Source organism: Thamnophis elegans, chromosome Z (genome assembly GCF_009769535.1).
Source record: "Thamnophis elegans isolate rThaEle1 chromosome Z, rThaEle1.pri, whole genome shotgun sequence".
Taxonomy (NCBI): domain Eukaryota; kingdom Metazoa; phylum Chordata; class Lepidosauria; order Squamata; family Colubridae; genus Thamnophis; species Thamnophis elegans.
The window spans coordinates 7,622,872-7,638,539 of NC_045558.1; the positions used below are offsets into that span (position 1 = coordinate 7,622,872).

Genomic DNA, 15,668 nt, shown 5'->3' on the forward strand with positions numbered 1-15,668 from the left:
TTCTTTTATACCTAGGTGGAGAACTCATCTTTTTGTCAGAGGATCAAAAGAAATATTATAATGCACTAAAAAAGCTTGGTACCAAGAAACCACATAAGACTATTCCACGACCTCTGGTAAGGCTCTTGCGAACAGCAATGCATTTGCATTGTTAACTTGGAAAGATTTTTCAGAAATTTTAGTAAAGCCAAACATAAAACATTTTTTTCCTGCATGAGCCCTGGTGGCGCAGTGGTTAGAACGCAGTATTGCTGGCTAACTCTACCAATTGCCAGGAGTTCAATCCTGACTTACTCAAAGTTGACTCAGCCTTCCATCCTTCTGAGGTTGGTTAAATGAGGACCAGATTGTTGGGGGCAATAGGCTGACTCTGTAAACGGCTTAGAAGGGGCCGTAAAAGCAACATGAAGCAGTATGTTAGATACCGTGAAGCAGTTTGTAAGTGATATTGCTAAGATTCAATGTGTTACAAATAGACCAGGAGTTACGGCCAGAATAAAGCTGACACATCATGATTATAACTCAAGACCAACCCAATTTTATGATGTTTTACATTGTCCCCAAGATGCTTTTTTTCAGGAGGCAACTGGACTTTCTTGTTTTTTCTTTGAAGATGTTTTACTTCTCATCCAAGAAGTTTCTTCAGCTCTGACCGGATGAAACCCTTCCATTCCCCACCATCCAGCCAGAGCTGAAGAAGCTTCTTGGGTGAGAAGCGAAATGTCTTCAAGGAAAAATCAGAAAGTCCAGTTGCATCCTGAAAAAAGCACCTGTGTGATTGTAAAAAGTTGTAAATACAGACCAGTTGCCAAGCATCCAAAGTACAGTCACATGACTGTGGAAAGGTCAACCATCAGAATTGAGTTCCAATAGATGCATCAGACCTTCAAATAATCTCTCAATAACCGGGTGATTAGTTGTATTCTTATAAAACTAAAGTAAAATTTTAAAGACTATGCCAAAGTCAGCTCAGGTTAGTTTGCAATAAATCTGCCATCTTGAATCACAGGGAAAATGCCAACCAATCTGCATTCCTTACATCTGGTTAATACAGAAAGTATAAAAATGTTATTCAGAATAACAGAAGAGCAGAGTTGGAAGGGGCCTAAGAGGTCTTCTAGTCCAACCCGCTACTCAAGTAGGAGACCCTACACCATTTTAGACAAAGGGTTGTCCAATCTCTTCTTTAAAATTTCAGTGATTCATGGATTAATTATTTTGACTGTCAGGAAATTTCTCCTTAGTTCTAGGTTGATTCTCTCCTTGTGTAAAGTACCGTAATGATGCCTGCTTCATAATACAAAAAGCAGTGATTTATTAACAGCTTCATTAGGCATTCTTCATTAGGCATTTCTTATTCGTAGCCATCTTTTTTGCTTTCTGTATCTGCTTTTGAACTTTGCCTGTGTTTCTGTCCTCCCTTCAACTTGTCATAAATCATGTTATCCAATAGCTTCATTCATTTCAACCCAGCTACTGTAATCTGAGATCCGGCTCTGCTACTGCTCTGCATGGAATGTCAAGACAGAGAGTTGACACCTCGATTAGTTTCTATCTGTTGCTTCTTGTCCTGCCCTCAGGTGCTTTCAGTTAAGGGTGGGTCCCAAGGGTGGGATTCAAAAATTTTAGCAACTGGTTCTATGCCTAGTTGCTGGGTGGGTGTGGCCATGGTAGTCGGGGTGTATTTGGTCTCCTGCACCAAGATGGGGGGAGGAGACGGTGCTTTTGCCCTCCCCAGGTTCTGGACTCTTTCCTTGAGCCTCTGGGTGGGCGAAAACAGCTCCAAAGGCCCCCTGCGTCCGTTTCTGGACTTCCAGAACTTTCGGGAGGCCCGTTTTTTGCCCTCCCAGAGCCTCCGTATGGGCCCTGCGCTTACCTGGAATCCAAAACAGGCTACGTGGAGATTCCAGGGAGGGGAGAGGAGGGGAGGGTGAGGCCAGCCAGTCCAGCAACTATCGGTTTGGCAAACCAGATATAAAATTAGCGTTTGGCTCACCTGAACCAGTATGAACTAGCTGAATCCCACCCCAGATATTACCCAAACTGGAGTAAATTACCCAAAGTTTTTCTTTGGATAAACCATTATTTTTTTTCCTGTGGAGTTAATGTTTTACCTAAATTGCCTAAAAGGGTGTTTCTGATAAGCAATTTTCAATAAGGAAAGAAAAGTTTTGGGAAGCACCGAGCAAAGATCATCTGGTCCCAGGAGCTGCTGTGAATCTTATAGAAACAAACTTATTTTCCTCATTACCTGCAAAAAGGAAATCAAATATATCACTACTGCCCTCAGGATAATCCTTGGCAGACAGGCAGGAAGGAGGCAATCAAATGTTTTGAACTTGGTCAGCCAAATCCAGGGTGGGCTTCAAAAAATTTAGCAAGGAATTCTCTGCCCAGTTGCTGGGTGGATTGTGGCCTAGTTGACCTCCTGCACCACGGGGGGGAGGGGTTGCCCTCCCCGGGCTCTGGAGGCTTTCCTCGAGTCTTTGGGAGGGTGAAAACAGCCTCCCCAGGCTCTAGAGGGCTTTTATAGGCCAATAAGAAGCCCGTTTCCAGCCTTCCCTTGAATGCGATTTGCGGGTTCTCTAAACTGCACAGAATCTTAGCTAGAGGTTCTCCTGTGAACCCCTAGCAGCCCTGGCCAAATCTCTTGGGCAGTTTCTTTGATTCCGCATAGAGGAATCAAAAAGAAACTTGATTAACTTGGGGCAACAGCAATAGAAACATCTCCTTGAAACCTTTCAGGACTTCTTTAGGATATGTAGCCGATTCTGTCTTCCTGATTCTGTTAGGTTCTATTGGTGACTTCTAGGTTGGGATAAATAATTATCAAAGGATTTGATGTAACTATTTGAACTGCTTTGGAATCTTGATACTAACATCTTCCCTCCTCCCCCCTCTCTCCTTCCTTCTCTTTTCCTTCCTTCCTTCCCCCTTCCTTCCTTCTTTCCTTCCTTCCCTCTCCTTCCCTTCTTTCTCCCCATTTCTTTTCCTTCCTTTCCTTCCTCTCTTTCCCTCCCTTCCACAGAACCAGTTCCAAGGATTTCTTTTTGATATCGTAAACAAGCAAGCATTCGAACTGTTCATCATCAGTCTTATCTTCTTAAACGTGGTGGTCATGGCCGTGGAATATGAAGGTCAAGATGTGGCTGCTGATCAACTTCTTGAAAAGATCAACTTTGTCTTTGTTGCCCTCTTCACTGGCGAGTGTGTAATGAAGCTGTTGGCTCTGAGGCTTTATTTCTTCAAAGACTCCTGGAACATATTTGATTTGGTGGTCGTCATTCTTTCCATCATTAGTAAGTAGACATTTTTTCCTTTACAAAATCCTTAGCTTGCCAATGCTAACAAGCTACAAAGCAGATAATATTTGGCATGGTATACTTATTTACATTCTTAAACTTTCACTTCACATGTACATGTAGTCCTCAACTTAGGACCACTAGCACAAAATGTATGTTGTTTAGTGAGACAGTTGTTACGTGAGTTCTGTCCAGTGGTGGGATTCAGCCAGTTTGCATCTATTTGTGAGGCCCGGTTATTAACTTTCTAAGCAATTCAGAGAACCAGTTGTTGGAGGAAATCTCCTTTTGTTTTTTTCCACTCTACAGGGCTAATCCTGTAAGGAATGAAACATTCTGGTGTTATTTCTAGCCTAATCTTTATTGCCCTGCTTACAGAAACTGCCCCACCAGTTAACCCTTATGACATTATAACAGCACATCGATGTGAGAGACATTGAGTGGGCCACACCCACCCAGTCATATGACCACTGAGCCCCGCCTACCCAGCTTGTTATTAGGGCAGAGAGCCTGTTCTTAAATTATTTGAATCCCACCACTGGTCCTGTCCCATTCTACAACCTTTTTGCCATGGTTATGAAGTGAGTCTTTGTAGTTGTTAAATTAGTAACATGGTTGTTAAGTGAATCTGGCTGCCCCATTGACTTTGCTTGTCAGAAGGTCACAAAAAGTGATCACATGACCCCAGGACACAGCAACTGTCATAAATATGAGTCAGTTGCCAAGCCCCTGAATTTTGGTCACGTGACCTCGGGGAGGCAGCGATGCTCTGAAAAACAGTTATAAACTTTTTCAGTGCAGTTGTAACTTCGAACGGTCACTAAATGAACTGTTGTAAGTCAAGCACTATCTGTATAAGGCAGACTTAGGAATGCATGGTTGCAAGAATTGGTTGTAAAGTGTTGCATGAAAATGAAATAATTCAGAATTTGGAAAAAGAAAACTGGCATAGCAGCAAACCAATGAATCTCCGGATCCTGTGACCGCGTATGTGTGTGAAACACATTTTAAGAAAGTAATCCACCAATTTGCTCTCTTGGGCCAGATCCCAACTGCCGTTACCTATCATTAAAAATGTGCTTTTATTTATTTATGTATGTATGTATGTATGTATGTATGTATTTATTTATTTATTTATTTATTTATTTATTTATTTATTTATTTATTTATTTATTTATGTTATTAATTAATTAAATGTATATGTTGCCCATCTCACGATCCATTGTGAACTGGTCTGGCTTGCAGTGCAATAAAAACCATAAATATGACAGCATTAATGCTGAAATGACAGCATTAAAAGTAATAACAAAAATCAGATAAAAACTACAAAGAGCACGAACTGCACAGAGATGCGGTCTGTTACTTCATTTGTCTTCATTAATCAAGATCCCCAAGACAACCAGTAGAGCCAATTGATCCCCACATTTTCTTTGTAAGCAAGATAGTTGTTAACTGAATTTTGCCCTTCCTTGCCGTAATTGTTAATTGAATCACTGTAGCTGTTAACTTAGCGGTATGGTTGTAAAATGATTCTGCCTTCCCCGTTGCCTTTGTTTGTTAGAATGTCATAAAGCAGGTCACATGACTCCAGGACATTGCAACCATGATAAACAGATGTGGGTTTCTAATTTTTTTACTAACGGTTTGGGCGCTCTCCCGCTGCCGCTACTACTGGCTTGCCCGATCCAGACCGAACCAGCAGCAACCCACCTCTGGTCATAAATACATGCAGAATGACTGAATTTTGATCAATTTTGATCATGGGGAACTGAAATGACTGTGAAAAACAGTCATAAGACATCTATTTCAGCGCTGTCATAACTTGAATAGTTCCTAAACAAATGGTTGTAATTTGAGGGCTAGTACAGGTAATCCTCGACTTACGATCACAATTGAGCCCAAAATTTCTGTTGTTAAATCAGACGTTGGTTAAGTGAGTTTTGCCCCACTTTATGACCTTTCTTGCCCTTGTTGTTATGTAAATCACTGCAGATGTTAAATTAGTAACCCGGTTGTTAAGTGAATTTGGCTTCCCCACTTCTGACTTTGTCAGAAGATCGCAAAAGTGGATCACATAACTTGGAAAACAGCAATGGTCACAACTATGAACCATTTGCCAAACATCTGAATTTCGATCACATGACCATGGGGATGGAGCAAAGGTCGTAACTGTGAAAAAACAATCACATATTTCAGTGCCGTTGTAACTTTGAACGATCACTAACCAAACTGTTGTAAGTCAAGGATTACTTCCGTTAAAGAATAGAGTTTTAAGTTTGTTTGTTTTTTGTTTGTTTGTTTATTTTAGAAAATTTATATTGCCTCCTATTTGTACATGGTGACTCAAGGCGGTCAAATTCATTGCAAGTCTATTTCCCCCCCCCCCCCTTGCAGGCCTTGCAGCAACCCAGCTTTGGCGACGCCTCAATTTCCCGCCGACAATCTTGCGTGTCATTCGAGTGGTCCGTATCAGTCGCCTCCTGAGGCTGATCCGAGGTGCGAGAGGACTGCGCACCCTGCTTTTTGCTCTGCTGATGTCCCTCCCCGCCCTCACCAACATCGGGCTCCTCCTCTTCCTGATCATGTTCATCTACGCTATATTTGGCATGGCTAATTTCTCCTGCGCCAGTTGGGTCCAAGGGATTGACGATATTTTCAACTTCCAGACGTTCGGCAACAGCATGCTCTGCCTCTTCCAGATGACAACCTCCGCCGGCTGGGATGAGCTTCTGGGGCCAATGCTCCTCCACCAGGACAACTATAAGTGTGCTCCGAACATCAAATCCACCCCACAGAAGAGCCCCTGTGTCAACAACAAGGTGGCCATTGCCTATTTTGTCAGCTACATCATTATTTCATTTCTGATTGTAGTCAACATGTACATTGCTGTCATCATCGAGAATTTGAACGTTGCCACCGAAGAGAGCACAGAGCCACTAGGGGACGATGACTTTGAAATCTTTTATGAGATCTGGGCAAAATTCGACCCCAAAGCGACCCAGTTTATCTCTTACTCAGCACTCTCCAACTTTGCAGATGCCCTGGAAGAACCTTTACGAATACCGAAACCAAATAGCCATCAGTTGTTGTCCATGGACCTTCCGATAGTCAATGGGAGTAAAATCCACTGTTTGGATATTTTGTTTGCTTTTACCAAAAGGGTGCTGGGAGAATCTGGAGAAATGGACTCGTTTGAGTCCCAAATAGAAGAAAAATATCCGGAGAAGATTGCCTATGAGCCAATTGTGACAACTCCCAAGAGAAAGCAGGATGAGTCTGCTGTCATAATTCAAAGAGCTTTTCGGATGCATCTCCTCCAGCACGCAGGAAAGGAAGCGCCTCAGGAACCCTATGTGACTATCTCCTTGGAGAATATTCCAGAAGAGGAAAACTTATCGGTGTTCAGTCTGAGTGAAAATGAAGGCAGCCAGTCCAGTAATTCTCAGAACTCGTCTTCGGTGGTCATTCCTCCATCCTACAGTAATGCGACTAGCATCACTCCTGACATTCAGCAGGAGGGGTCCTCTGGCCATAAGGGTGATACAAAGTGATGTTATTCTCACTGATTTTTCTCTTGTCACAGCAGGGTTTTCCTGGAAACAGATGATAATAATAATAATACTGTCATAAATAGTTAACTCAGGAGCTCTTCCATTAGTGTTAGTGTAAACTCTTACAGATCCTCAGTGGGAATTAAAGATTGCCTTGCAGCAGAGTTTCCCAACCATCTACATTCCGGATGTTTTGTTCTTTGTGATAGACTGAAAATTCCGGAAACAATATGTCATTTCTGCCCTAATGATTTATAATATCTTCTAGAGCAGTGGTTCCCAACCTTTTTTTGGCCATGCCCCAACTAAGCATCTCTAAAATCCTGATTTCCCCCCCCACCCACCCATGACATATAATTCTTACTTTACTCAAAAAGTAAACTCTACTCATGCAGAGTAAGCCTAAAAGAGCCGAGGTGGCGCAGTGGTTAAATGCAGCACTGCAGGCTACTGCTAGATCAGCAGGTCAGCGGTTCAAATCTCACCGGCTCAGGGTTGACTCAGCCTTCCATCCTTCCAAGGTGGGTAAAATGAGGACCCAGATTGTTGGGGGCAATATGCTGACTCTCTGTAAACCGCTTAGAGAGGCCTGAAAGGCCTATGAAGCGGTATATAAGTCTACTGCTATATAAAAGGCCATTAACTTGGTTTAAATAAGGTTCAAATTGCCCCCGTTAAAAATCAAATTCCCCCCCCCCGAGGGGCATGGCCAGTGGTAGGTTCCAACAGAGACTACTGCTGGTTTGCTCAGGGTTGCGCTGTTCGCGTGTGCTTGATGCGCACTGCTTGTTCTGTGCATGCACAGAAGCAAAAAAACAAGATGGTGCCGCCTATGGCGCTGCCGGGAGAACCAGTTCAGGGGCATGGCAGGCTTGGGTTGCTGCTGGTTCCAGTGACGTAGACCACCAAGCTACTACTGGTTTGACCAAACCAGTCCGAATAGGTACAAACCCATCACTGGTGTGGGCCCCATGTTGAAAACCACTGTTCTAGAGTCTGTGTTATGCCAAAGGACAGACATTGTGTCCTTTCAGTGATGGTTGGATGACACAAAGAAAGGACTGGAGGCTGTAACATACAAAGAACAGCTGCAGGAATTGGATATGCCTCCTAGTTTAATGAGAAGAAGGATTAGGGGTGACATGATAGCAGTCTTCTAATATTTGAGGGGCTGCCACACAGAAGAGGGATTCAAAGCAATTAGAAGCTAATCAAGGACAGAAGCAACCTGGAATTAAGGAGAAATTTACTGACAGTGAGAACAATTAACCAGTGGAGCAACCTTCCTTCATAAGTTGTGGTTGCTCCCACACTGGAAGTTTTTAAGAAGAGATTGGACAACCATTTGTCTGAAATGATATAGGGTCTCCTGCTCGAGTAGGGGGTTGGATTACAAGGCATCCAAGATCCCTTCCAACCCTGTTATTCTGTTCTCTCTATTAAGCCTCTTAGAGAATGGTAATTTTCCAAATGTACCTATGCAGAAGAATTGATATAGAATATAAAAGATTGTGTGATAATTATTAATATAGTCTTGTAAAACAATTCCACTCTTGCACATTTCTACCCATAGGATGATTCTTGCATGAATTCACATAGCGTAAGAAATAGGATTACTTACATCAGCATGAAAATGTATGAGCATACACTAAGAATAGAAATAATATATGTGTGTTGTTAGAAATGTATTTTGAAATTTTGTGAAAAGAGAATGGTTCATCTCTGAATGTTTCATTTTTCTTCTTCTGATTATTACTTAAAGGCAGTTTGTACATTTCCAAAGTTTATTTTCCAGAACAGAAATTCATGATGCTCCAGATGCAGTTTGACTATGTGAAAAAGGAAACATCCTTTAGGAAAACCAGAATATTAAGATTAAAACCAGAATAAGAACTGTGGCGGCACAATGATTAGAATGCAGTAATGCAGACTAATTCTGGTGACTGTCAGCAGTTTGATTCTGATAGACTCAAGGTTAAATCAGTTTCCCATCCTTCCGAGGTCAGTAAAATGAGGACCCAGATTGTTGGGGGCAATAGGCTGACTCTGTAAACCACTTAGGGTTTTAAAGCACTGTGAAGTGGTATATAAGTAAGTGCTATTGCTTCCTTCCTTCCTTCCTTCCTTCCTTCCTTCCTTCCTTCCTTCCTTCCTTCCTTCCTTCCTTCCTTCCTTCCCAGTGGTTAGAATACAGAATTGCAGACTAACTCTTCCCATTGGCAGTAGTTCAATTCTGACTGGCTCAAAGTTGATTCAGCCTTCCATCCTTCTGAAGTTGGTAAACTGAGGACCCAGATTGTTTGGGGGCAAATAGGCTGACTCTGTAAACTGCTTAGAGAGGGCTCTAAAGCATTGTGAAGCGGGCTATAAGTCTAAGGGCTATTGCTATATTTTGAAGAGAAACAACTCTGTTTTATACTCTCATTCTGGCTTATTGTGATCTGGCAATCTAGCCAATTATGGCTTATTAAAGGAACCATGATAAAGCTAACAATATCTTAGTGCAATTTTTTTTAACTGTACAAAACCAATCAAGAATCTGTTGTCTCTCTGCTTTAAATTAAGGAAAGAAATAACTCACCTAGTGATGATTTTGTACTTCCTGGAAGAGCTATCACATCCTTTTTGGTGTGTGAACTTTCATTTTCTCCACAGTAAAAGTGCACGCAAAGAATCTAAATCCTGTAAACAATTTAACTCCTTTGTAGGACTTGGGTAGCCAAGAGGGGCTGCGTTTTGTATTCAAAGCTATTTAGTGATCTATATAGGATGTTGCAACAGCTACTGGTGCAGCTACTGGTACAGCCAAGGTGGCGCAGTGGTTAAATGCAGCACTGCAGGCTACTGCTAGATCAGCAGGTCAGCGGTTCAAATCTCACCGGCTCAGGGTTGACTCAGCCTTCCATCCTTCCGAGGTGGGTAAAATGAGGACCCAGATTGTTGGGGGCAATATGCTGACTCTCTGTAAACCGCTTAGAGAGGCCTGAAAGGCCTATGAAGCGGTATATAAGTCTACTGCTATTGCTATTGCTACTTTATATTATTGTGACATGTTAGTTAATTATCCCTATCTTGATCAAAAGGGTGTCCAGTCATGGGCTTTTGAAGAGCTAATGAAGTCTGCAGCAGATGTTAATAAAATATACAAAAATCTACCATTATTCAAATGCTGTGTTTTATGACAATTATTAATCAAAGCCAGGGTTGTCTTTTGCGCTACAGTTAAATGCAGCAATTATACATATATTTTTTTTTAAAAAAGGTATTACTTCTTCTTTCCTTCCCCAGTGCACTTTTGACTAAACTAAATAATCCTTCATGGACTGCTATTTTCATGATAAGCAAAAGGATACCCCCAGACTTTGCTTCTCTTCTTCCACATAACTTTGTTGCTTGTATCCTTACGATTTATATTGATTGTTTCCTGATTGCTTATTTGTACCCTATGAATATCATTAAGTGTTGTACCTTATGATTCTTGATGAATGTATCTTGTCTTTTTATGTACACTGAGAGTATATGCACCAAAGAGAAATTCCTTGTGTGTCCAATCACACTTGGCCAATAAAGAATTCTATTCTATTCTATTCTCATGAACTGCCTCTGTTTAACTCAGTAACTCATCAAGAGCCCTGATGGGTAAAATAGTGTGGGGTTTCTAAGATGGAAATCTCTACAACCCCCTTTAGAACTCTCAAAAGAGCTGATCCAGGCTCCAACATCTGGAAAAGATTCAAATTTGTGTCTATGGAAATTCTCGGTCATGGTTGTCCCAAAGATGCTTTTCCAAAACTTGCTTGGGTTTTTTCAAGGTTTTTTTTTTCCTTGAAAAGATTTCGCTTCTCATCCAAGAAGCATCTGAAAATGCTGAAGACAAGTGAAGATGCTTCTTGGATGAGAAGCAAAATCTTTTCAATAAAAATAACCAGGAAAGTCCAGTCGCCTTTTGGACAAAGCCCCTTTGGGACATTTAAACTTGTGGCTGATGATGACATCATTACAATCATCATACATTTCTTATGTATATAGGCATACTTGCTTATACCCATAGGTTTATATGTTATATGCATACTTATACTTGTTTTCTCATACATGCTTGACAAACCATATGTAAAAAAAAAAAAAGTCTGGATCCAATAATGTGGCATTCTAGATTAGACCCTTATCTGACAGTGAAACACTCTATCAAGCCTTAGTAAGACCACACCTAGAATGCTGCATCCCGTTTTGGTCACCACACTATAAGAAAGATGTTGAGACTCTAGAAAAAGTGCAGAGGACAGCAAACAAGATGATTAGGGGACTGGAGGCTAAAACATATGAGGAACAATTGTAAGTACCCGGCCCTGGCTAGTGAAGAGAAGGGCCAGGGGAGACAGGATAGCAGTCTTCCAATATTTGAGAGCCTGCCAAAGAGAGGAGGGGGGTCAAGCTATTTTCCAAAGCATCCAAAGGCCAGGCAAGGAGAAATTGATGGAAACTGACCAAGGAGAGATTCAACCTAGAAACGAGGAATTTTCTGACAGTGAGAACAATCAACCCATGGAACAGAAGTTGCCTTCAGAAGTTGTGGGAGCTTCATCACTTGAGACTTTCAAGGAGAGACTGGACCGCCATCTGTCGGAAATGGTGTAGGGTCTCCTGCTTGGGCAGGGGGTTAGACTAGATGACCTATAAGGTCCCTTCCAACTCTGTTAATCTGTTAAAATCAAAACAGAAAACATATTTTATGTTCTATTCTGAAAAATTAGTAATACCAGAGCTAAAAATGCTTTTCACAGATAAGATAGTTTCATGAAAAAAGGACCCTTGTTTTGACACAGAAATGGTATTTTTAAATAATCTAATAAATGAGCACCGTGGCCATTAACAGTAATTGCATGTTACACAAGCCTCTCCAACATCCAACTTTGCTCTTAACTTTTCTCTCCCAGTTGTGATTATTATTAATAACATTTCTGCTAGTTGTCTAAAAGTTTGAATTTATCTTCGATGCAAAGAAAACCCAGCCATTTCTATCATGCCTCCCTTGCATTCATTTTGTTAATGTTTATGCAGGGCTTGTATGTTGTTTTATTAAAGATATTGTTTTAATTGGGAGTTTGATATAAGTAGGAGGGCTATATAAATAAATCCCAAAAGTGCTGTTCACTGGAGGCAACTGGAATTTATTTTTCCTTGAAGATGTTTCACTTCTCATCCAAGAAGCCTCTTCAGTTCTTGCTTGCCTTGATGAATATCGAAGAACCGAAGAAGCTTCTTGGATGAGAAGTGAAATGTCTTCAAGGAAAAACAAAGGAACTCCAGTTGACTTTTGCAGAAGAAAAAAGCACCTTTGGGGCAACCATGACCTGGATGACTGAGAATCTCCATAGACATATGTGTTGTGGCCCAGCAGGAGCCGTTGGAGTTGCCACCAGACTCCGACAGCGAAGGGCCCCATGAGTCGGCTCTGGAGGAGGTGGAGGAACCTGGATAGGGTTCCGACTCTGAGCAGGGCGCAGAGAGGCTGGTTGGCCACCAGGAGGCGCCTGAGCCTTGGACCAGCGGGGAGGAGACAAGGGAGTGTGATCCGGATGTCAGCAGTGAGTTGTTCCTGGATGCCCGGCACCGAAGAGCTAAAAGGCGTCAGGAACAGTTGCGCAGTTACAGGAGATAATTGCACTCAGCTGGTGGTAATTAGGCTCCTCTCAAGCTATAAGAGGAATGCTTGTGTGCATGCCCCGTTGCAGGAGTCAACACATTGACTAAAAGTTGGAGAACTTTTGTGGCTAGTTTGGCAAGTTGGATTACTGCCAAGGCTTGTCTGTCTTTCAATAAATTCCTTAAAGTATCTTTGGCTCGGCATATTTTGGTGTGGGACGAGGGGAGTCAGAACACATATGGATATATAAATATCAATTTTAAAAAAAGGAATTCACAAGCTGTCCATTTTGGCATGGTCCCAGGATGCCTATTTTATCATCTGCAGTTTATTTTCACCAAATTCTGGACTTGTTTGCCATCTTTTGTGAGGTTTCCTGAAAACCATTAGTTGTGTTTTTGCATATTTGACTGGCGGCTTATGTGCCATCATCTCAGTGTCAACTCCTAGCAACCTGATAGGGAGACCTTGCAAGACCTTGTGAGGTTTTTCACTTACTAAACATATATATGTGCTTTTGAATAGTATAGTATAGTATAGTATATTATAGCCCAGTGATGGCTAACCTTTTTGGTGCCAAGTAACCAAAGTGCACATGCGTGCATGGAAATGAGTGCACACGCAACCCCAAAATGCAATGCCACCCGCCCCCACCTGCACCCCATGCTCCGTTTTGGCTTCCAGGTTGGTGCAGAAGGCTTTCCAAGTCCAAAATGGAGCACGGGGCACGCACATGTGCATGCAACCCCAAAATGCAATGCAGGCACCCCCACACATGTGCTCCTCCCTCTATTCATGTGCACAGCCCCTGCACATGCCCCAACCACCACGCATGTGCGGCAGAGACCCGAAGACCAGCTGGTTGGCAGGAGGCGCGTGTTACATGTAAGGTGAAGTTGGGCTGGGATGACAGCTGGTGTGCCCATAGATAGGAATCTGAGTGCCACCTGTGGCATGCGTGACATAGGTTTGCCATCACGGGTATAGCCTTTATTGTCATTAAAATTCAATATAATAGCAGAGTTGGACCTTGGAGGTCTTCTAGTCCAATCCCCTGCCTAGGTTTCAGACAAATGGCTACCAACATCTTCTTAAAGACTTCCAGTGTTGGGGCATTCACAACTTCTGTTCCACTGATTAATGATTCTGTCAGGAAATTTCTCCTCAGTTCTAGGTTGCTTCTCTCCTTGATTAGTTTCCTTCCATTACTTCTTGTTCTGCCCTCAGGTGCCTTGGAAAATAGTTTGACTCCCTCTTCTTTGTGGAGACTCCTGAGCTATTGGAAGACTGCTATCATGTCTCCCCTGGTCCTTCTTTTAATTAAACTAGACATATCCAGTTCCTGCAACCGTTCTTCATATGTTTTAGTCTCCAATCCCCTAATCTTCTTTGTTGCTCTTCTCTGCACTCTTTCTAGAGTCTCCACATCTTTTCTACATCGTGGCGACCAAAACTGAATGCAGTATTCCAAGTGTGGCCTTACCAAGGCCTTATAAAGTGATATTAACACTTCGCGTAATCTTGATTCTATCCCTCTGTTTATGCAGCCTAGAACTGTGTTGGCTTTTTTGGCAGCTGCTGCACACGGCTGGCTCATATTTATATGGTTGTCCACTAGGATTCCATACATTGTACGTCATGTATACAATTAAATTGGTCTTAGCCTCACTTGTACAGGCCAGAACTCCCACTGCCACAAGGTGGTTGTTAAGCGAGTCACGCCTGACTGTATGACCTTTATTGCCACAGTTATTAAGAGAATCACAGCAATTGTTAAGCCAACCATGTGGTGCTACAGCGAATCCAGCTTCCCTCATTGACTTTCCTTTTCGGAAGCCAGCTGGGAAGGTCACAAATGGCCATCCAAATGGCCATTTGTGATGGAGGATTCTGCAACAGGATTCTGCAACAGTCATAAATATGGATAGTCCTTGACTTACAACAGTTCATTTAGTGACTGTTCAAGGTTACAACACCACTGAAAAAGTGACTTAAAACTATTTTTCACACGACTGTTGCAGCAAAAATTCAGGCACTTGGCAACCGACTCATATTTATGACAGTTGCAGTGTCCAGGGGTCACGTGATGCCCTTTTGCAACCTTCTGACAAGCAAGGTCAACAGGGGGAGCCAGATTCACTGAACAAGTGTGTCACTAATTTAACAACTGCAGTGATTCAGTTAACAAATGTGACAAGAAAAGTGGAGCAAAACTCACTTAATAATTTTCTCAGTTAACGGCATAAAGTTTGGGGTCAGCGGTGGTCGTAAGTTGAGGACTACCTGTACATGCAGATTGCCAAATGTCTGAATTTTGATCACATGACCCCAGGGATGCTATGAGTGCCAATCGTAAGTCATTTTTTCCAGTGCCGTTGTAACTTTGAATGCTGAATGAATAGCTGCTAAGTCAGTGACTACCTCTGTGTGCCTTCCAGTCCAAGCTGGAAACTGCATAGCTGGAAAAGAATAGGTTTTGATCTTTCAGTCTGTTGTGAAGCAAAAAAAATGTTATACTTGCATCAAAAGTCAGAATGACTGAATTTTTCCCATGCCCACCCACAGACAATTTCTATTTTCCTAACCTAACATCTGCAAATGTTTGAATGGTTTGAATTTCTCCAGCGATGATATTTTTATGTTTTTAGTTGCGAAGTCATGTCCGACCCATTGTGACCCCATGGATAACGTTCCTCCAGGCATTCCTGTCCTCTACCATCCTCTGGAGTCCATTTAAGCTCACACCGACTGTTTTGGTGACTTCATCCAGCCACCTCATTCTCTGTCATCCCCTTCTTCTTTTGCCCTCAATCTTTCCCAGCATGAGGCTCTTCCCCAGTGAGTCCTTCCTTCTCATTAGGTGGCCAAAGTACTTGAGTTTCATCTCCAGGATCTGGCCTTCTAAAGAGCAGTCAGGGTTGATCTCCTCTAGGACTGACCGGTTTGATCGGCTTGCAGTCCAAGGGACTCGCAGGAGTCTTCTTCTCCAGCACCAGAGTTCAAAGGGGAACTCTGGGGATGTGGACAAGGCTATGCGAGCTGTGAGTACCTCCACTTGTGTACTGGACCCGTGTCCCTCCTGGCTGGTTGCCAACAGCAGTGAGGTGACACGAGGCTGGATCCAAGCGGTTGCTGTGGCATCTCTTCGGGAGGGGCATTTTCCCACCGAGC

The 15,668-nt window shown here is 42.5% G+C and overlaps 1 protein-coding gene across 1 annotated transcript in view; it reads left to right on the forward strand.

The window, feature by feature from the left end:
- Positions 1-6,853, forward strand: part of LOC116520660 (sodium channel protein type 5 subunit alpha-like) — a 62,342-nt gene extending 55,489 nt beyond the window's left edge. The window contains exons 20-22 of the mRNA XM_032234942.1: positions 16-116; positions 3,029-3,299; positions 5,697-6,853. Coding sequence (XP_032090833.1) covers positions 16-116; positions 3,029-3,299; positions 5,697-6,853 — 1,529 coding nt within the window. The remainder of the gene's footprint in view (positions 1-15; positions 117-3,028; positions 3,300-5,696) is intronic.
- The last annotated feature ends 8,815 nt before the right edge of the window (positions 6,854-15,668 follow it).